Source organism: Falco peregrinus, chromosome 2 (assembly GCF_023634155.1).
Source record: "Falco peregrinus isolate bFalPer1 chromosome 2, bFalPer1.pri, whole genome shotgun sequence".
NCBI classification, from domain to species: domain Eukaryota; kingdom Metazoa; phylum Chordata; class Aves; order Falconiformes; family Falconidae; genus Falco; species Falco peregrinus.
The window spans coordinates 47,761,270-47,782,653 of NC_073722.1; the positions used below are offsets into that span (position 1 = coordinate 47,761,270).

The 21,384-nt window shown below is 39.3% G+C and overlaps 1 protein-coding gene across 3 annotated transcripts in view; it reads left to right on the forward strand.

The window, feature by feature from the left end:
* The window catches only part of CFAP99 (cilia and flagella associated protein 99), a 63,736-nt gene extending 44,176 nt beyond the window's left edge, over window positions 1-19,560 (forward strand). Inside the window, exons 13-16 of one of the 3 annotated variants that reach the window (XR_008746077.1) lie at window positions 972-1,123; window positions 6,641-6,846; window positions 16,521-17,563; window positions 17,653-19,179. Coding sequence is in view for 1 of the 3 variants with exons in the window: in XM_055797471.1 (XP_055653446.1) it covers window positions 972-1,123; window positions 6,641-6,846; window positions 16,521-16,774; window positions 19,047-19,213 (779 nt within the window). In the remaining 2 variants the exon portion in view is untranslated. Of the gene's footprint in view, window positions 1-971; window positions 1,124-6,640; window positions 6,847-16,520 lie in introns of all 3 variants that reach the window. The other 2 variants (XR_008746078.1, XM_055797471.1) reach the window with 2 other exon arrangements.
* Window positions 19,561-21,384: the final 1,824 nt, after the last annotated feature.

The following is a 21,384-nucleotide window of genomic DNA, read 5'->3' on the forward strand; positions in this document are numbered from 1 at the left end:
GGGAATTACTTTTGTTTAAAAGGAAGAAATACAGCACTGATGTTCTGCAACTAGTTTCCCTTCCATCAAAAATAGCATATGTGAATAACTCTACCTTTTGTCAAATTAAGTTATGAAGCTCAGATTCTTGTGATTCATATCATTATGGGAGGATTTGCCTAGCAACCACTGTGAAAAAATCATGGCTCAAGATTATTGTCTTCTCCAGAGAAGACAGTCCAGAGAAGAAGACCATAGCTAAGGAAAGAAAACACATCTCCTAGAAGGACGGTGTCACAAGGGAGAAGGATGTATCACCTCCAAGACAGACCAGTCATTAGGATGAAGGGAAATAATGTTACTCATCCTCTGCTATTTTTAAAGAAAATTCTTCAGTTAATGCATTAGCTAATGAAGTCCAGGGAGAAGGCTGAGTGGCATGGCTGTACATATTGCAATGCAATGCCGTGTTAACATCTACTGTATGAACAGGCTACCTCTAGTTGTGCATATTTTGGTGAGCAGACGTTTCTCCATTTGTGTGTCTCCATACTTGTATCAGTAAGGATTGAGGAAGGCAGAGGGTGGTAGCCACTCTGAAATGGGCTAGCAAAGCCTACTGGCCTTTGCAATTCAGTGGTTTCTAGGATATAAGTAGCTTGAAAAATGATGAATATTTGCCGTCGTATATCTTTTTATTAAATAATGAAACAGTATGCATAAATTAGAACAGAAATTACAAAGCAGTAATTCAAAGAGTCTGCTTTATCTATGTGTATAGTATGTTTATGTGCTCAATAGAATGATAGATAGTGGAGGTGGGAAGAACTCATTTGTTTCTCTAATCATTCCTCCCACCAATACCAGACTGTTCCCTCAAGTACCTTTAGATCAGTATTATCATTATTCACAAATGCATATGAATTTTCCTCCAGATGGACTATTTGTTAAAATGTGCAACTAGCTAACAAAGATTAGTTCTTATCTTTCAGTTCAGAAAGTTTGTGAAGAAAATGGAGAACTTCTTCAGCAAGCTTTAGAAGAAGAGGAAGAGAAGCTTAGGAAAAGATATGAATTAATTCAACAAATACGAGCTATTGAGTCTTTACCAAGCATCAGACATAAGTTTGTTGATTTAACAGAGGTAAGTTCAAAAAGAAAACCTACCGTTTTTACATAAATGCATATTGCGTATGTTTCACACCTACAGAGGAATTGTGTACTGCATGAAGAAATACCACTGTCTGGATGCACAGCGTTAAGTGCAGAGTGACCCCATGACACAAAGGGTAGACTTGAACTGGAACTTTCACAAAGTTTATAAAATTAAAATTTTACTAGGGATAATATTCTGATGTAAGTGAAATCTTAGTCCCCTTGAACTTTCTCTGAGTTTTGCCAATTGGATCTGGGTTTTCCTGTGTCTTTCAAAAAGAGACTGTCAAGTGATTACAAGTGATGTTCTGTCCACCTGCACAAACTCATAGATTTGTCTGTCCTGGGTAAGGGCTGAATGAACACAAAGTTTGGACTGATGTACAGTTGTTCATATTGCAGTGGTGATTGCCATGGTAATTAGTGAATTTAATTTCCTTTGCTTTCAAAACTGTCAAACATTCAGGTACATGAAAGAGATTGTCAAGAGAATCCCAAATCTGCTGAATTGTTATGCATGTACTGTGCAAATGATGTGTATGTCTGGTTAGGTTTACAGTAAATGTATCCCAGACTTCTTAGACTTACTGTTGATGCACAGCAACTGATATACCTGAGACTGGGCTTTGCAACACCCACTTTTGCAGAGTTTACAGACTTGGACAGCATCTGGAAATCTGTTATCTTACCACTAAATCAGAAGCAGATTAGCTGAAAATAGTATTCCATTTTTCTTATCCACCCTGAAAGAAGAATAACATGGAATGAGATAAAATGATACTAGCAGTTTAAAATAGAATCCTTTTGGGTTTTACTTCCCTTTCTTTTTCAAATGAAGTTTTCAAATGAAGATCACAAAGTAAAAAATTTCTGCTAGTCTGCAGAAAGCATACGCAAGGAACAGGTCTTCCTTCAATGCGGCTGTTGGAACAGTCGTTATGTTGCTTTGGTTTTATCTCCTGCTTCTATGAACAGAACTGAGCCATTCATTGACTCCAAAGCTACCTACTATCTCTGCAGCCACCATATAGATCCCCCATCTCATTTATCAGATTTTAAAATACATTTAACGTTAAAGAGCAAAATAAGTGAATAAGAATAAAATTGGTTTCCCAGATGTCCCGTCCTCCTTCACACTCTTTGGCTGCCTTTATGGCTGCTGCCATCACTTCTCTTCCAGCCAAAGGCAGAAATCCTCTTTTTTCAAACCCAGACTCACTCCACCCATTTGTAGAGAAATATTACTGAACCAGAATGGAAGAAGCAGGGGGAAAAGTGAAGAGTACAAAGAACTATTGTACACCACAGATACTGTAAACCGTGTGCATGGAAATGCCAAAAGGTACTGCAATTTATAGGTCTTTTACTGCTTCAGATAGAGTTACACATTGTGTCAACCCTAAACACAGCCCTTAGCATAGTCTCACTGCACATTTGTTACCCTGATGATTCAGTCACAAGATGTAGGCTGCAAAGACACAATGGTATGATGTAGCTGGATGTGGAAATATCATTACTTTTTCAATCACAACAACTGTAAAATGGTGTGCAGGCTCTTATTCAAGAAAATGAAGGTGACTGGAATGTCAGTACTTTCTTATTTTTGAACCTAGTTCACTTATTGTCACTTACAGTGGCTGTCAACTCACATAGAGCTACCACTGAAATACTGTTTGTTTCTAGGTACATAACGTGGCTTTAAATATGTTTTCCCACCTAGTTCATCTCAAAAGACAAAACAGAAAAACACAGCAGGTTTCAAGTCATATATGAAAAATTCATTCAAAATCCAAGCTGATCCTATTTGTAAGGCTATTAAAGTATAAGGATGCTGAAAATGGAGTGGCCATACAGGTCATATTGCAAATACAAAAGAATGGACCTGAATGATATGGGTGGACCGTTAGATGGATAAGAAATTGGCTGGATGACCGCATCCAGAGTTGCAGTCAATGGCTCAACGTCCAAGTGGAAACCAGTAATGAGTGGTGTCCCTCAAGGGCCCATACTGGGACCAGTAATATTTAATATCTTCCCTCATAACACATATAGTGGGATTAAGTGCACCCTCAGCAAGTTTACAGATGAAATAAAGTTGGGTGGTGTAGTTGATAGACTTGAGGAAAAGGATCTTGACAGGCTTGAGGAGTGGGCCCATGTGAACCTCATGAAGTTCAGCAAGGCCAAGTGCAAGGTCCTGCACCTGGGTCAGGGCAATCCTCAGTATCAATACAGGCTGGGGGATGAATTAATTGAGAGTGGCCCTGCAGAGAAGGACTTGGGGACATTGGTAGATGAAAAATTTAATAAGAGCTGGCAATGTGTGCTTGCAGCCCAGAAAGCCAGTCATATCCTGGGCTGCATCCAAAGAAGCACGGCCAGCAGGCTGAGGGAGCTGATACTCCCCCTCTACACTGCTCTTGTGAGACCCCCACCTGGGGTACTGCATCCAGTTCTGGGGTCCCCAGCACAAGAAAGACATAGACCTGTTAGAGCAGGTCCAGAGGAGGGCCACAAAAATGATCAGAGGATTGGAAAATAATTCTGTCAAGAAAGGCTGGAGAGAGGATTGTTCAGCCTGGAGAAGAGAAGGCTCCAGGGAGACCCTATTGCAGCCTTTCAGTATATGAAGGAGCTTATAAGAAAGATGGAGAAAAATGTTTTACCAAGACCCGTACTGACAGGACGAAGGGCAACAGTTTGAAGCTGAAAGAGGATAGATTTAGACTGGACATAAGGAAGAAATTTTTTACAATGAGGGTGATGAGCTACTCAAAAAGATTGCTCAGAGAAGCTGTGGCTGCCCCCTCCCTGGCAGTGTTCAAGGCCAGGCTGGATGGGGCTTTGAGCAATACGGTCTAGTGGAAGGTGTCCCTGCCCATGGCAGGGGGTTGGAGCTAGATGATCTTTAAAGGTCGCTTCCAACCCCAACCATTCTGTGATTCCCTTATACTCACTATTACAGTAGCACTCTGAGTGAATTAGCCCACTTTTGGTGATGGCTTGCCCTGGTTTTTTCTTTCTACAAAAGTCTTTTTCAGGCTTAGAGAAATTAAGTATGTGTCCATAAAATTCTCATTCATTCTCATAATTTTTGACGTACCAGTTCTTCCCTTGATGGCACTTAAGTTTCTTGAACACCAGTATTATCTACTGCACGAGTATAGGACTTTTCATATTTTAGGAACCACTTCACTGTGTTCGCTGAGTATTTTGGAAATTCAGACACTCAAAAAATTCAGCCTCTGCCATTCTATGCTTCTAGGAAATTCTCTTCCCTAGACCTTTTTGGTATCTGCTTGGCATGCTCAAACACTACCAGTGGTATATAAGCCCCGTTGCAAAACATTTTCCTTTCACTTCCTGTCAAGTGAATTTGATGGTCATTGACTAGTTTAAATTAGAGACAAGGTATTATAGCACTTGCTACTTGCAAATTCACTCTAGATTGGAATCTGAGAAGGAGATAAATTAACATCTACTGTTTCAGTAACCTATGATAATACATATTTTTCAAAAGCATGCAAAAATGAAGGCTGCTTAATATTGAACTATTTTATCTATCTTCTGCTGATGCTACTGGTGACCATTGTTTAGGTCACGTTTGATACACATGAGGAGCATGGAAGGAGAAACCACTGAGCCAAAATTGGAGTCAGACTTTAGATAAAAAAACAGTGAGGATCTCTTCTTACTAACTAAAAGAGCTTTAGAAAGAGAAGCTATGGGGACAAAAACTGCAGGAGAACTCTTGCAAATCTTGGAGGAGTTCCCAGGGATGGCTACCCAAGGCATTTTCTTCTTCACTGACAAGCTTCTATCATTAGATTCTCCAGACTAACTCAATAATAATCCCTCTTAAGCATTAACATTGCAGCAGCAGAGAGCCAAGCCTGGTTATTTTGTGGGTTTGTTGCCCCTGCTTACCCCTGCCTTGCCTTACTGTTTTGTTCATCTCTCTTGGCTTTCCTTCTGTTTCATGCACCCACCGCTCTGAACAGCCAGAGAATGATCACTGGAGGATGAGTGATTGACTAGGCTGCTTAGAAGGCATCTCAGATCAGAGAAGAGGGACCAGACCCAGGTCAATTCTTGCAGCCAAACTGACAATCTGAGCATCTATCTATGACAAAGCATCCTTCTCTCTTCTTCTTTTTTTTTTTTTTTTCCCTTCCCCTTCATGTTCTGTTTTGTGAAAAGCTCAAAAGCAGAAAGGCAACTACTATTCTGACAACAGCCCACTCAGTATTTAATGCAAGGGCTTTTTTTCCCTGCTGAAAAGGATTGCTTGAAGAAATGAAGGCTCTTTAACAGAATAGTTTCTCTCCATTAAAAGGATTGTAATGAGTTTTACTTATATGTGTTTATCATTACCACTTAATTTCAGGCTGGGAAGGATGCTTTGGAGGAGCGGTTGTTCTTTTGGATTCCACACACTCCCCACACACCCCTTCATCCTTTCCAAACTTTATCATTAGTTTTCTGTCACTAGTTCTATGGAACTAAGTAGACCAAGGTCTGTGTGATTAAATCCTAACCAGCGTTAGGATTAACTCTTAATGTTATACAACTGTATAGCAAGAGTCATGTTAGCATCTTGACTTCCTGCACCCATGCCACGGTACAAGATACACACCAAAGATACGTACCAAAACTATGTTAAGATAGACAAAAGAATATTAGTTGAGGTGAAACAGATTAAATTTTGCAAAGAAAGTTATACAGAAGTTCAGTATTTATGTAGGTTTATGCAAGTTTTCCATATACGCAGATGTGTACATGTGTAGACTTAGAGAAAGGGAGTGTATGTAAGAGCAAGGGCCAAAAACTTCAAGTGTTCACAAATCTGTTTAGAAGTTATCTGCCTTCGTATGCAAACTAAGGTGCAGAAGTTTGTCATTGCATCTCAGAATCAGGCTCATTGTCACTCTCATTGTAAAGTGGATATTAAAAAGCCTTCATTAAACATTCAGATTTGAATATTTTAACTTTGGGCATTAAGATCTGAATTTCCTGTGTACAAAGCATTTTTTAGTCCTGATCTTTTCAGCTAAAAATAGTAGATGCCATCATAGATCATATTCATACTTCGAAAATAGATACATACAAAAAAAATGCATGTTTTTTTAGTGTAAAGTTTGTTCTGGTTTGACAAATTTAAAAAAATGCACTTTTAAACACTGTAAAACTTCAAAAGTCTAATTAAAACTAGAAGTCAACTAGAATTTTTTTGGACAACAAATACGTTGTATTTATGATTAGTCTACTGTATATTTCAATGCTTTCATTAAATGTTTTATGAGCCTTGTGTTTTTACAAATAAAAAAGATAAGCTCTGCACCCTAAAAACAGCTTGTAAATAGCAGGTTGGGGCCATCCCTATATTTCTTGAAGTCAAAATATATTCAGCAGGATTTGGAACACGATCAAAGTATTCTGGTTTTACTCATTTACTCTCTCCTTGGTATTTACAGTGTTATTTAAACCTGTATTTCATGTTCTTTAGACTGGGGGCCATGGTTTAATTTGTGAAATGTCAATAGTGGAACTACGTGAACGCCTCGCTCTACTCAGAGAAGCACAGAAGGCAGCAGAGGAAGAGAAGAGAGAGCAGATAATTCATGAAAAACAAGCTAAGGAACAACTTCTTCTAGACAAACTGGACCAGATTTCCCTATTCAGAGCAGAACGTGGACGAGCAGCTGCTTTAAAGTCAGTATAAAACAACATGTGACATTTAAGACATTGCAACTTTGTTAATATTTTGCTAGCCCCTTGAGAAAAACAAGTAGAGGCAAAATACTTCCCTTTTATAAGACAGTATGACTTTTGTCAAGGGTTACACTGGGGCCAGGATTTCCTTTTTATTCTTGAAAATAATTTGCATCATATTTAACAAATCTTTTTCATCATTTATGGCTGGAGACACTCCGTAGGCTAGCGTTGACAGTATTGCCCCAGGATTCAGTGCCAATATTACATATTGAGAAAGAAGTTCTGCTTTTCTTCTGTTCCTTTTCAGCTAATCAGAACTACTTTGATGTTATTAGAATCATTCCAGCTTGCCACTTTAAGTGGTTTCTCATTTTCAACTACATTCAATACATTAGGGCTATAGTTTTCTTCCTTGAATTAGATTTGTTATGTGAAAATGCAAGCCTTATTCTAGAAGTTAAAAATATTTTAGGAGATTTTATGATAACTATAATAATTGTTATCAGAAATAACATAAATTGATTTATGAAATAAAATGAATATATTATAGCAGTAGATCAAAGAGAAAGTTCTTTGCTTACAGACTCTCTGATCAAATTCTGTATTCATTAATCATATTTATTATTGTCATATTTCTTATTCATTGTCATAAAGGATCCATAACCATCGTAGATGCTCCACATATGCAGAAGACAGGTCACTTCCACAAAGAGTTTAAAATCTTAAGTTAAAGCTATTTAAAAATAGTAATTTTTACTGCATTTTGACTATTTGTTATTGTTTTCCTGTAAGTTGTCTTTCACCTTTTCCCTTTTGTGGGTTTGAGAAGTTAGTCCTTGTCATGCCATACTTACTTCGCAAACAGATGTTCAGGCTGACATTCTGAAGACATTCTATGTAAAAGCACAGGTCTTCAGACATGTCTCAGGTTCATGTTTGCTGCTGAGATACTGAAGGTGGCTTCTTAGAGTTCAATTCATGTTATTGATTTATCATTCAATTCTGAATCTCAATTACAGAAGGCAGTATTGATGTATTCATTTAACTAGTTTTCACTAGTCCCAGCTGTAATTTGGTTTCTTGCTGATAGTTAATCTCCAAAGACTGGGGTTTGTACCATGTTAGTACTTAAGAAGATTGTTTAATGAGTTTAATGAATCAATAAATGCAGCTGCAGCGGATTGACTGCATAGATCATAGAATCATAGAATGATTTAGGTTGGAAAAAAACTTTGAGATCACCAGGTCCAACTGTTAACCCAAGCACCACATCTACAGATTTTTTAAACACCCCAGGGATGGTGATTCCACCACCTCCCTGGGCAGCCTGTTCCAATGCCTGGCCACCCTTTCAATGAAGAAATTTTTCCTAACATCCAATCCAAACCTCCTCTGGCGCAGCTAGAGGCCGTTTCCTTTTGTCCTGTCACTTGCTATCTGGGAGATGAGACCAACCCCCACCTGCCTACAACCTCCTTTCAGGTAGCTGTAGAAAGATCAATGACCTTCCATGTTCTATGGAATATACTGAGAAAAGATTTTAAGACTAAAGAACCTGAAATAGAGTTGGAGCTGGAAATATACTCTCATCGCTAAAGATTCAGTGTTGTGAAAGCCTGTGGGAGCAACTCAAGCCACTGCTTCCCACTAGCGATGCAAACTAGGCATTAAGAGCTTGTATACATAAAAACTGTTTCACTAGCAACTACTTAAAGAATCATGTTACGCTAGATGTGCAGTCTGAGAATTTTGTGTAGTGCTGGGTTCCTTTAAAATAGACTTTTGGCTTAATTCTGATCTAAAAATATTCTGATCCTGATATAAGCTATGCTTGAATGAGAAGCTAACTTTGATTCACTTTTTGTTCTGACATTTGAAAATTTTTTTAGAACAGATCAGCATGCTAGAGATGGTAGAATCCAAATGAAATTAAACACTTAATTTGCAAGCTTCTATTCAGAGTCATGATAAGTACTACAGTAATTTTAATGGAGCCCTGTTTGCTCTCCAAATAAAGAAAATACAAAGTTTCATTAGAGATGTTGTAAAAGATTTCTTTTCATGGCTCCCAGACAATCTCTGTGTGTAAGCTGGAAGCATCTACTATAAAGAGGCATTACCAAAGCACACCAGAAATGTTGTTCTTTGCAAGTGTATTATTTCATGCATTTTCATCTAGAATCCAAATCTATGGTGTCATTTCTGTTAATATAGGAATATAGCATGCTGGCCTATTTACAAATGCTAGACACTTTGCTGCAGCTTTTATTTACCTCTAAACAAACTATAGGCTTTGTACGTTAAACCTGATTTACAGATCTTGAATCCTGGAATATCTGTCAAGTGAGTGCGAGTGATTAATTGCTTGGGTTTTATTATTGATATGCTGCACAGGAGAGGTAAAAAAGCAAATTTTTGCATTTACAGAATTAATTCATAATTATAGGGATAGATTAGCAAATCGTACCAATGGTCCTCATAAGATAGCCTTATGCATTAATATAAAATTACATGTTATGTCTGAAATTGCATTATGTGGAAGGCTACTGCTAATCAGCTAAGGTATGTCAACTAAGCTTTGCCAAACAAATGTGCTTTAGTTGGTGTCAGCTGGAGTTTAATTGGGTCCCTACCAAGCAGGTTCCTTTCAATATCATTTACAAACAGACACACATCAACACAAGAGCAGCACATTGAGCAAGCATATAATGAGCTATATTAAACAAAATAGGAAACAGAACATGAGAAATTATAGAGACATCAGCCTTTAATAGACTGCAAGCCATAACATCCATCACAGCAGTGGCTATGTGAATGCTTGCGTAACACTTAGGAATCAATTCAGTATATGTGCTGGATGTCCCTTTAATTCTAGAATTTTAGACAGTTTGAAAATGAGCACTGGCATGTGAAGTGGACAAACATTTGAGTTCTCAGCTTTTGAACATGAGCACCAAAAGATTTACGAGTGTTTGAATACATGCTAATGTACTGAAGTTACGTGCCTGTATATTTCAGGTACAATTCCCTTTCATTCCAGTGAGGCTACATCTATTACTGCAAGTAATCTAATGCACTGAGAACCAAGCAACAGATCAAAGCAGTTGGTGCTGAGTCTCCCTCCATCCACGTTATCTGTGTGTTTGGGAGGTTTTACTTTGGGTTGGATTTGGTGTGGTCTTGGGACTGCATGCTCTCACCATTCATATGGTTTAAAGCTGTCCAGAGGACAGTTATCTCATGAAACTTCACATACTCCGTTCCTGGCTGTTCTGTAAGCGCATTAATGAACACTACACGATCCTTTTATTTGTCTTACACAGATGACAGCAGCACATCCATGCCCCCACCAGCCACTGGCACATATGTAAGGTGCACAGAAGCCAGCCTTATTTCCGTTCTTCCTCATTTTCCTGCCTTGTTTGTTTTTCTGCTCAATTTCAAGTGACATGGCCTGCTGCTCAAGCATCCTGCCCTCTCCAAGTCAGGACAACATCCAGATGAAGGTAGCAGTTGCAGTTCCAGGGTGACACCGAACTGACTGTAATCCTCCTTGACTTCCTTGTGCAGGAGGAGGATGCACAGATGCTCACCAGCGCAAAAGTTTACTATATCCCTGTCTCATGCTGTGGTAGTGGTGTAGCATGCTGGGGTCTCAGCACTGGATTACAAATGATGGTATGTTTGCCAAAGTGGCAAAGCACCCCTTTCTCTCCCTGCCACTGCCAGTGCTCAAACCCCTCCTTGACAAGAGGCACTGACAACACACCAGCATAACACCTCTCTCTTGGCCTGAACTGAAGAGGGGTAGAAATAGGGTGAAGGCAGCCATGGCAGGAGGACAAGGGGGAAGGATGGTTATGAGGAGGAAGAGAAGAACAAGCAGAAGGGAGGGTTATGGATGAATGAATGACTGCGATGGTCCTTTCCATGTAGAACAAGCTCCCCAAAGCAGGTGTTCCCTGCATTGTCCAGGTCTGACATGAGGGATCAAAGGCCTTCTGGGTGAGGAGGGGAGAATGGAGGCCCATCCTCCAAAACCTGTAAGACACCCTGGCAGCACAACCCTGTGATGCAGCACACAACTGAGGGAAGGGGCAGATGGCACACGGAGGTGGAAAGATGCAACAGGGGAACATGTGTGGTTGTTGCTTCAGACCTTCAAAAACATAGCCTAGAATAATGAAAAAAGCTGAATAATTAGCAATGTAAGGGACTTTGGTACTTCTTAATTATGAGATCATTAATTTCACAAAATTCATAAATACTTAGAGTTCTGTATGTGCAGTAAGGAAGTAAGATTTAGTTTCTCAGTCCCTATGGCTGGTAATGAGTTCTTCACCAGCACTGAAACAGAAGGAGGAAATGTATCAGCAATGATGCATCAGGAATATGAATATGTGAAGAGAGGCTCTAAAGAAGACAGAGCCAGGCTTTTCGTAGTGGTGACCAATGAGAGGACAAGAGGTACAAGAGGAAACATAGGAGGTTCCCTCTGAACATCTGGAAATTTTTTACTGTGAGGGTGACTGAGCACTGGCACAGGCTGCCCAGGGAGGCTGTGGAGAAGAGGATTCAAAAGCCATCTGGACACAGTCCTGGGCAACCAGCTGTACGTGGCTCTGCTTGAGCAGGTGGGGGTGGACCAGATGACCTCCAGAGGTCCCTTGCAACCTCAGCCGTTCTGTGAGTCTGTGAATGAACTTTGATTATGCAGCTTCATCTTTATTTCACATGAGGAAAACACTGTTCTGAATAACAATCACTTCCTCACCTAAAATTAGGTGCTTAATAACTTAATTGTTTTGGAAGGGAGTCAAATTTTGAGTGCTTAAAACCCTCATATTAGTACAAAACAGTAATCAATCTAATAGTGTAATGTTCTTAAATGTCAAAATAATGAGTCCCTTAACAGTGAACTGTTAACAGTTAGATACATTCGTTTTCCTCACTGCAATAACTAAGAATTATATAGTGCAGGACAGAAAAAAGGCAAGGTACTATGAAGTACAGACAGCACTAGTCACTGAGACTGAGAGTATAAGGAAATCAAATAAGAAAAAAAAAATAATGTATTGCACTATGAGGCAATCTTGCTTTAAAAAAAAATATTAATATATTTGTGTTTATTGCACAAGACTCCATTTTGTAAGGTGAGCTTATAAGTATAGTCCCAGCTGCTTAAGTTGATATTTTGGTGCCTAGAATAGCCAAGTAGCCATTTTTACTGTATCTTAACTGAATGAGTCGGTTAAGAGCTGTCATACATCTGTCTCCTTATACTGTTGACATAACACCTGGAGTTTGAAAATGTAAATGAAGAGCAAAATGTAGTTTTCAGCAGGAATCCTCTGTGAAAATCTTCAGATTCTCCATTTTTTAAACACAGTTGAGGACCTAATCCAACTGTTCCAAGTGTTCTCATTTCCTGCAGGAAAACCTTTAATGCTGAATTGCTGCTTCTTTGGTTATAGTCTGGATGACCTGCTGGACCTAGAGTCCGTTTGGCCAGATGCTAAAATTGCAGGGCAGATAGTTAAATAATTAAAGGGATGTGCAAGTAAGAAGAATTATAGAATCATTTAGTTTGGAAAAGACCTTTTAAAGCATCAGTCTAACTGTTAACCTAAGACTACCAAGTCCACTGCTAAACCACATCCCTAAGTGACACATCTAAATGTCTTTTAAATACCTCCAGGGAAGAAGACACTGGACTGCCAAACTCCACAAAAAGTTTGTAAAATGTGAAGTAAAAAATTACATATTTTTAAGAATCAGGTTATTTATTAAGGAAATTATTGCAACAACAAATACAGGATGTCAACTGCAGTTTAAGATGCCTGGAATATTATTTTAAATAGAAAGATACTTGGATTTTACAATCACTGATGTAATTGTTCTGTACTTCATCACAGGCAGCCAAAATCTTTCGGCAGTTGACTGTCCATACAGCTTACATGGAAAGTGAATCGAGAACAAAATCAGTCATAGATAAAGAAATGTTCACCGTTTGCTTTTATATCCATATTCCAATGAATCTTTTATTAATCCCTTACTTTTCCTCCTCTGAATAGTTTATATGTACACCCCACACTACTACAAACTTCCATAAGCACATTCAGGAATCCCATCTCATTCCTTAACACTAAAGGGTACTTTCTGACTAAGTCACTAAGCAAAAACTATAGACTTTGTTAAACCATTTCAAAGACATACAGATCTCAAAAATATTACAATTTTTTCAAAGTCTTTGGTAGGATGTGGTGGTTTGACTCTGGCTGGATTCCAGGTGCCCACCAAAGCTGCTCTATCACTCCCCTCCTCAGCTGGACAGGGGAGAAAATGGAATGAAAAGCTCATAGGGTTGAGATCAGGACAGGGAGAGATCACTCTGCAATTATTGTCACGGGCAAACCAGACTCGACTTGGAGAAATCAGTTTCGTTTATTACACTTCACATCGGACTGCAGTAATGAGAGCTAAAATCAAAACTTAACAACACTTTGCCTCACCCTCCCTTCTTCCTGGGCTCTACCTCACTCCTGATTTCTCTACCTCCTCACCCCAGCAGTGCAGGGGAACAGGGAATGGGGGTTACAGTCAGTCCATCACAGGCTGTCTCTGCCACTCCTTCCTCTGTATGGGGAAGGTCCTCACTCTCTGCCCCTGCTCCCACTGGGGCTCCTCTCCCCACGGGGCCACAGGCCCTGCCAGGAGCTACTCCAGCGCTGGCTGCCCACAGGGTCACAGCCTCCTTGGGCACCCCCTGCCCCGGCCTGGGGCCCTCCCCGGGCGGCCGGTGGGTCCCTGCTCCCCACGGGCTGCATGGGCTGAGGGCACAGCTGGCCTTGCCACGGCCTTCACTGCGGGCTGGGGGGGAACCTCTGCTCCGGCGCCTGGAGCCCCTCCGGCCCTGCCTGCACCCACCGGGTGTCTGCGGGGCTGCTGCTCTCACATATTCTCACTCCCCTCTTCCACTGCAATTTTGTGTTCTGCAGATTTTTTTCCCCTTCTGAAACATGTTATCCCTATGGAGGTGCTACCACCATTGCTGATGGGCTCAGCCTTGGCCAGCAGTGGGATCTGTCTTGGACCCAGCTGGTATTGGCTCCATAGGACATGGGGGAAGCTTCTAGCAGCTTCTCACAGAAGCCATCCCAGTAGCTCCGCACTACCAAAACCTGGCCATGCAAACCCAATACATAGGGAAATATGTTTTTAATTATGGCAGATCACAAAGGGATGGATGATTCTTGTCTGAGAAAATTAACAAATTCTCCTTTGGACCAAAAATTTGACATTATGTTTTAGGAACTGGTATGATTCTTAAAGATTGGTTCTCATTCAAAGTACTCATTGAATACCAGTAGCTGGTAAATAAACTTAAACGTAAAATTAAAATGATTTCTTCATATTTTTTCATCAATCATCACATAATTTCCTATTGAATCTGGAGAGGATTTTTCTGACTATGTACTACCCCAGTCTGACTGGCTGATACCTTACTTCCTCAGGAATTACTTGATATGGGGTGAAAGAGATCATATGAGCTTTTCCTATCTTGAGTCCTGAAAGTTCTCAACTGACCATCACAGAAAAACTGAATTTTAAAATCTCTTTTTTCATTCCTTCCCCTTTTTAAGTTTCTCTTATGATGTGGTGTGGCATCTTAAAATCTATGGGATTGGCAGCTTTTTGGAATCATGTAGATGACTGGCACATGACTTCATCTAGAAGAGGACTGAATATTAATCTGAGGATAAGCAACTGTTTACAATGTTAATTCAGAAGCAGCTGCTGCTGCTTCCTGATGTTAAACCTCATGCTGTATTTCCTGTAATTGTATTTACAAGAATCTGGATTTGCATGTAAGGAAAGGTTTTGTTGCTTATTCCCACTGACAATGTTTAATCATCAAGTATTTACATAAAACCTTATTATATTCTCCTATATCCCCTGAATGCAATGTCTTGTTACAATGCAAATAGAAATAATCCATGTTCTCAATTAGATTAAGTGATAGTACATAATTTTTATATTTACAGAATAGTGTTAAAAATTAATCTCAGTGTAGCAGAGTATATCACAGTATTAAGAAGGATAAGGAAGTGTTATCCTAACCAGACAGCATGACATAAACAGCAGTGAGATTCAGGAAGTGTCTCAGGAAAGCAACTGGAAATGAGGAGCCAGGCTAAACTGTGCCCCTACTTTAGCATTCACAGTCACATTTCAGATCGTAACACAGGTCAAATCTCCCCTTCATCCAGTTCCTTCAGATTTTGGGAATGGCTACTCTGAAGAATAGCTGGTGTTACAGAGTGTTTCCTCTCAGCAAAGGTGAAGCTAGCAAGGCAGACAAAAGCCACCTCTCCCAAGATGAAAGAGGTATTTGCACCCCTGGAATCTTGAGACACTTAAAGCAAATTGGTGGGTTTAGCATCAGGAAGAACTTCCTCTTCCCTCTCCTCCAGATCCTTGAGAAGAATGTGACTTACACTGAAAACACTGTGGTATAAGACTCAAGAGATAAGGGAAGAGTTCTCATGTAAAACGTTTCCAAGGGGCAACCTGTCTGTGAAAGTAGTCCTGCCACTGACAGCACAACACTTAGAGTATCCACTGAACACCCCAGTGCACTCTGCTCTTGGTCCTTTGGAGTCTTAATCTGGTTTCCGGTAAAAGCAATTGTAATGTGGCACACCACTGCAATACGTAAGGACCTTTTATAAAATTATCCTTGCCAGATGAAAGAAGGCATCAGATCTAACCTGGTTATACATCATATAATTATATATATTCTTTGGTAGATCTGACACTTCCTTTAGCTCTGAATTTGCCAGAGAATCACAGCTGCTTATGACATAATATTAATACTACAGCTTGATCATACTGCCATGATCAAGCCAAATTCAAGGGCAATATTGAATAGAAGAGAAAGTTGGACATTAAGTGAAGCACTGGTATGTGCTAATATTAATTAGAATATGGTATGACCTACATGAAGAGACTGTGAGTAAATTTTGCCAGTTGGGTGAAAGTAAGCAAAAACAGATGACATGTAAACTCCAGTGGAAGAAAAAATAGCTACAAAAGAAGGGGGGTGGCAGGGAGGAAGTCAGACTATTCAATAACTTCTCTCTTACGCCTTACTTTTATGCTGCACGTGGTGCTATCAGTTTATGCTCACCTAGGCCAACTAACCTTAATTAATACATCACCATCCCATAGATTCTGAATCTAGGCATTGAGCTTACAGAGAAAAGAATATCTCCATTTGCCAAGGAATACAGCAATTCAGATGAATTCTAATGATCCGATAAGGAAAACTCCATAGTTCTCATAAACAAAAAGCTGCAGTATTACCACAGATTTTGCACATGCTTTTTCTAAAGAAAGTCATGTCAGGCTTGAAATACTTCAGATATTGTCATCATGGCATCCTGTGGGAAGATATTATTCTATACTGTTTAGTAATGCTGTTCTGTAAACAATGAGAAGCAAGTTGTGAATATGACATTCAAGCTTTATGATTTAAACCTCTTTTGAGTCTAACTGGTTCCCAGAAGCAAGAGCAAATTCATTATTATCACGGTAATATATGCTCAGATGGATTTATTCTGTGGGTTGATGTTATTTTACCTTTTCATTGCTTCTTTTCAATTTTACAGGCAGGAAGAAAAGAAAAGAAAGTCCCAGTCTGGTGAAAGGCCTATGAAAGATGAACGCATTTTAAACCTGGAGAAAAGGATTGCAGAAAAAACAATGGAGCGTAAAAAGCAAGCAGGACTATTAAAGATTACGACCCAGAAAACCAGCATCTCATCAAGGAAGGTCCAGGGGTTACATAAGGAGAAAAGCTCTGCAATAGACCTGCTGTTCACAGACCTTTGCTCAACTGTCAGTGCTGGCAAGGGGGGCAGAGGTAGATGGTGCCATACATGACTGGCAATAGCAACGCCTTGCTTCCTTACATAGGCAGTTTCTCCAAATCACAGCCTTGACCTCACCTCTTGTCACACATTCTGCTACCACAGAGTAGGACTCATCCATACGACACCTAGCTTCCCACTTTTATTACCATACACTCATCCCATCAAAACAGCACCTTTCCCCCTGTCTCTAACTCTTGTCTTTCTCAGCTTCCTATCACACACATCCCATTGCACCAAACTGGGATGCTCAGCCCCTCTCTCACCCAAGACAGGTTACAGTTTATCATTGCCAAGGTTTTTACCTTGCCTTTCCCTCAGCCTGGTCCCACAACATGGGATGGCAACACCAGTAGGCCTACAGGCTTTGTGCTGCTTCACACGGATTGTGTTTCCTTGGCAAGTGTCTAAAGACAAGCGGTGAGGAACTGCTGCTCCTGATGCCACCTCTGCCATTGCCTCATACATGCCTAACATTTAGAAGTGGTTCACATACCAGCAGCAGTATATGTGCCACAGCCTATGGAACACTGAACAGTCATGATGGATCACTTTTTAAAAGCTGTACTAGCCCAATGTAGAATTAGAACCAAATCTCCCAATCCATTAAAATAATAATAACTCTTTACCTATTTCGTGAGAAAGTTATATGAAGCTGAATTCAATGAAGAAAACTGTATTTTTTAAGTATGTATAGTTTAAAAACCAAGATAGTGCAATTTTTCAGAGTATCAATGTTTGCTGCCTTCAGAATCCCCATTTCAGGCAAGCAAAACATGTAGGTGCTTATACAGACAAGAGAGTGCAATTTTTCAGAGTATCAATGTTTGCTGCCTTCAGAATCACCATTTCAGGCAAGCAAAACATGTAGGTGCTTATACAGACAACTAGGCTCTATCCTTTTTAGCAAAGAAAACAATGAAGACCTATTTGAAGAAAGGATTTCCTAAACTGGGATGGCTTTTGGAACTGAGGTTTTGAATGCATGCTTAAACACTTTGCTGAATGGAATCCAGAGTAAAGTAGAAGCAATTAATGCAGACTTCAAAGGAAAGCAGCCATATAACTACACGTGAGACATTTTTAAAATATACAAAGATAAATTATATATTCAGAACTGGAACTTTTGACTACCTGATGTGGGTCTGTATGAGTGCTCTGGTGTCATATGAATGAGCAGAAAAGCCAGGGTGTGAAAGTTATTTTGATGTTAGATTTTGTCTTGTTCTTCAGCTTAGCTTTACACAGTAAGTCTCTTAAGATGTCAGTGTTTTTGTTTATGTTCCTCAGAAATGCTAAGACATCTGTAAAAAAAAAAAAAAAAAAGAAAAAACAATAGAAAAAATTAAAGGTTACTAAATTATTTAGCTGTTTTGGTGTATCTTCCATCCATGCTGTTCAGCTCTGCATGACCCTACCGAATGTTACTACAGGGAAGTGGCTCAATTCTGGTCAGATATGGTCAGCAGCATCTTTATTGCAGTTGAACTGCATATTGCTGAAAATGTTGTTAAATGTGACTACAGGAGAAAATTCCTTCCTTAGTTATAATGCAATAGTTATCTGGCATTCAGTTTGTACTGCTACCTTTTAGGTTCCTCAAGAAGTAGAAAAAAAGTGACACTAATCCCTTGTATTAAAGTTCCAGATTGTGGCTTCAGTTACATTTGTGATGGCCCTTTGGGCCCAATGGGTTTGTGCTGATACAAGTCAAGGTAACATTTATTGATAAATCACTGTCATCTTCTTAATAAAACAGAATTTATATTGCAGTTTGGGAAACTAACCATAAGAAAAGCTACCATTAATGAAAAATACTATTTTTCTACCATTTTAAGCAAAAAATCAGCTGAAAAAGTAGCAGTTTTTCTGAGATTTTTTCAGAATGCTTCCTTGTGAACCCAGCTTTTGAATAAGCAAACCGCTAGAGTCTGATAGGATTTGTGCAACTATTAATTTGTGGCTTCAAGAATAAGCTGTTGGCAAAGAAAGAACGTAAGGTTGCAAACCATCCAGATGTAGTTTTACCTTTACTTAACATTTTGTGGAGTGTTACAGCTGTGTTTAATTCATCTAAAACTGGAGAACCCACTCGAGTTCTTTTCTATTCGTCATGTTAGGTTTGATGATGACAAGTTTCCCAATCACATTAGCAAATAAACTGTGTTGACAGCCAGCCAGATTATCAAACAGAAGTTCAGGGTATCCTTTAAAGAGAACCAGTGTATTACCTGCAGTCTGATCACCTGTGTGTCTTTCCTGCAGGATTCTTTGCAATTGAACCATTGGAACGAACTGGAAAAGAGTCGGGAAAGACAGTTCAAGAACCTTCAACGTGGCTTCAGGGCCAGAGAAACAGCCAGAAAATGGCTGCCTATAAGGCAGCAAGAAGTGGAGCCACAGTCTGTATATTGCGCTCCAAAGTAAAATAAAATACATTTGGAACAAATTCAGGCCTGCTGGAAATCTCCCAGGTGTGCCTACTTACTACAAGGTTGAATTTTAATCTTTATTTCACCTTTACGATGTGATTAGAAAAAATTAGGTCATACAGGAACAACAGAATAAAAATGTGTTAAATTTTGTAATAGAATTTTATTTTTACACTATAATGATACATTTTTTTCTGTTAGAATCAAAAGTCTTAAGAAACTAAAACCTTAACATCAGAGCTTCTACAGCAGAATGGCATACATCTGGGTAAGAATGTTGAGATCTGTATTTCTGTTATCGTTGTATACTATGCTGTGGTTTGCTATGCTCATCTTGCAAAAGAATAAAAATGAGGGCAAAACACAAGCAACATTTGTTTACATATGCATCTTTTTCAGAAGGCGTGGTCAGCCCAAGTTCCTAGTACATCTTCTTATATGACAGTAACTGTGTTTAACAGGACCACCAGTTTCAACACCGCTTTTAGAGGATGAGGGAAGAACTGTTTAGAAGGTTTAGATGCGATGTGATAGCCTCCAGGACCAAAGTCTGGATTCAGTTGCCCAGACAGACCACCCCTCTGTTTGCAGATACAGATTTTTTTCAGTCTTTAAAAAGCTGAAGGAGAACATAACAGAATCACACAATTGTTTAGGTTGGAAGATGGAAAAGGCATTCCTATTCTCAAGGGCTGATCAGACTGTCAAAGTAGGAGAAAGAAAAATTTAACCAATCAACCAAATTTAACCACTCAATTTCAGAAATAACGCAATTCCACCACTACTGCTTGATCTCCCTATTACCAAAATGGCCTTGGCATAAACCTTGTGACAAAGCCAAGCCCAGGATACACAATTATGAGAGAAAGGAAAAATTGTCAAAATATTTCTTTTTTACCAAAGCTCTATGTTTTAAGCACTGTTGAACCACCAGCCATTAAATGACACAGCAATGAACAGTGGTGATGCAGTGTGCCTCGAACAAAACATTGTTTGATCTCTTTAGGGAGCTGCCTCCAGAAAAAGTCAAAATTCTGTTATTCACCTAGAAGATACTTTGCCCTCTGACAATTTCTATACTGTGTAAAACAGTCTTTAAATCACAAGACTTATTCTAGGCACAAAGCCATGGAGGATATAAATCTGAATTAAAATCTGCACAGCAGTAAGATGATGTAACATATTTCTATTTTAACTCTATGCCAGTTACTAAGTGTTTAATTATGGCTATTGCAAATATTTAAATTGAAGGAGACTGTTCCTGACATTAGAGTCAGGCAGCTGCTTTTAATGCTCTCACAACATTACATTTCTCACTTTTTACTGAAGGAAGTCAAATGGAATTCTTTTGTTGCCATCTAGCTGTGAAGATCACTTCCACAATCCACAAGCTGATAAAATGTGCTGTATTTTTCATTCAAAGTAAATGCTGCAGTATTTCACAAAAGCAATGTAGGGCTCATGTTCTGTAGCAAGAGTTAAGGAACATAGGAGAGTGGAAAGAAGGAATCATAGGAGAACTACGGAGGAGAAGGAACTAAACACTGTCTAGTGGGGGATTGTAATAACTTATAACAACAAACCAGAAAAACCTGTGGTGGCAGGGAGTTTACCTTCCTTTGGGGTTCAGCATTCTGTAGCATTGTATTGCAGAACAAAGCCAAGCGGTGACTGTAACACCTTGGTTTTCCAGAAGCTAGCAATTAACTGGGCTGACAGTCATAGTCTGGAATATTGCACAGTTGAATAGTTCCTCTTAAACTTTTTGATGTGTTTTGCGTTTTGAGAATTTTTTAAAAAATAAAATCATCATTAAGCAAATAGATAGGCAGGTGTATTTAGGTAGGTAGTATGGAAATTTCGAAATCCTATCATACTGCATGCTTTTTCCCCTGTGATGTTGGACCCAGTTTTCAAATTTCTTACTGAATTGCAATCAAGCTGACTCATAACTATTTCCTTCTGCGTATTTTCCCTGCTCTCAAATGAAAGGACTGAGGAATAGAAGAGTGAATAATCTAGCTGTTGAATTTTTACCTTCAGAAGTCACAAATAGCCATATTACTACTTTAGGATCTGATGCATGAAGTCATCTTCAGAATCAATGTTTTGAGGAATAAAAAAGAATGTGAGTCTTTTGGGAAATACATCAATATATTCCTACATTGATT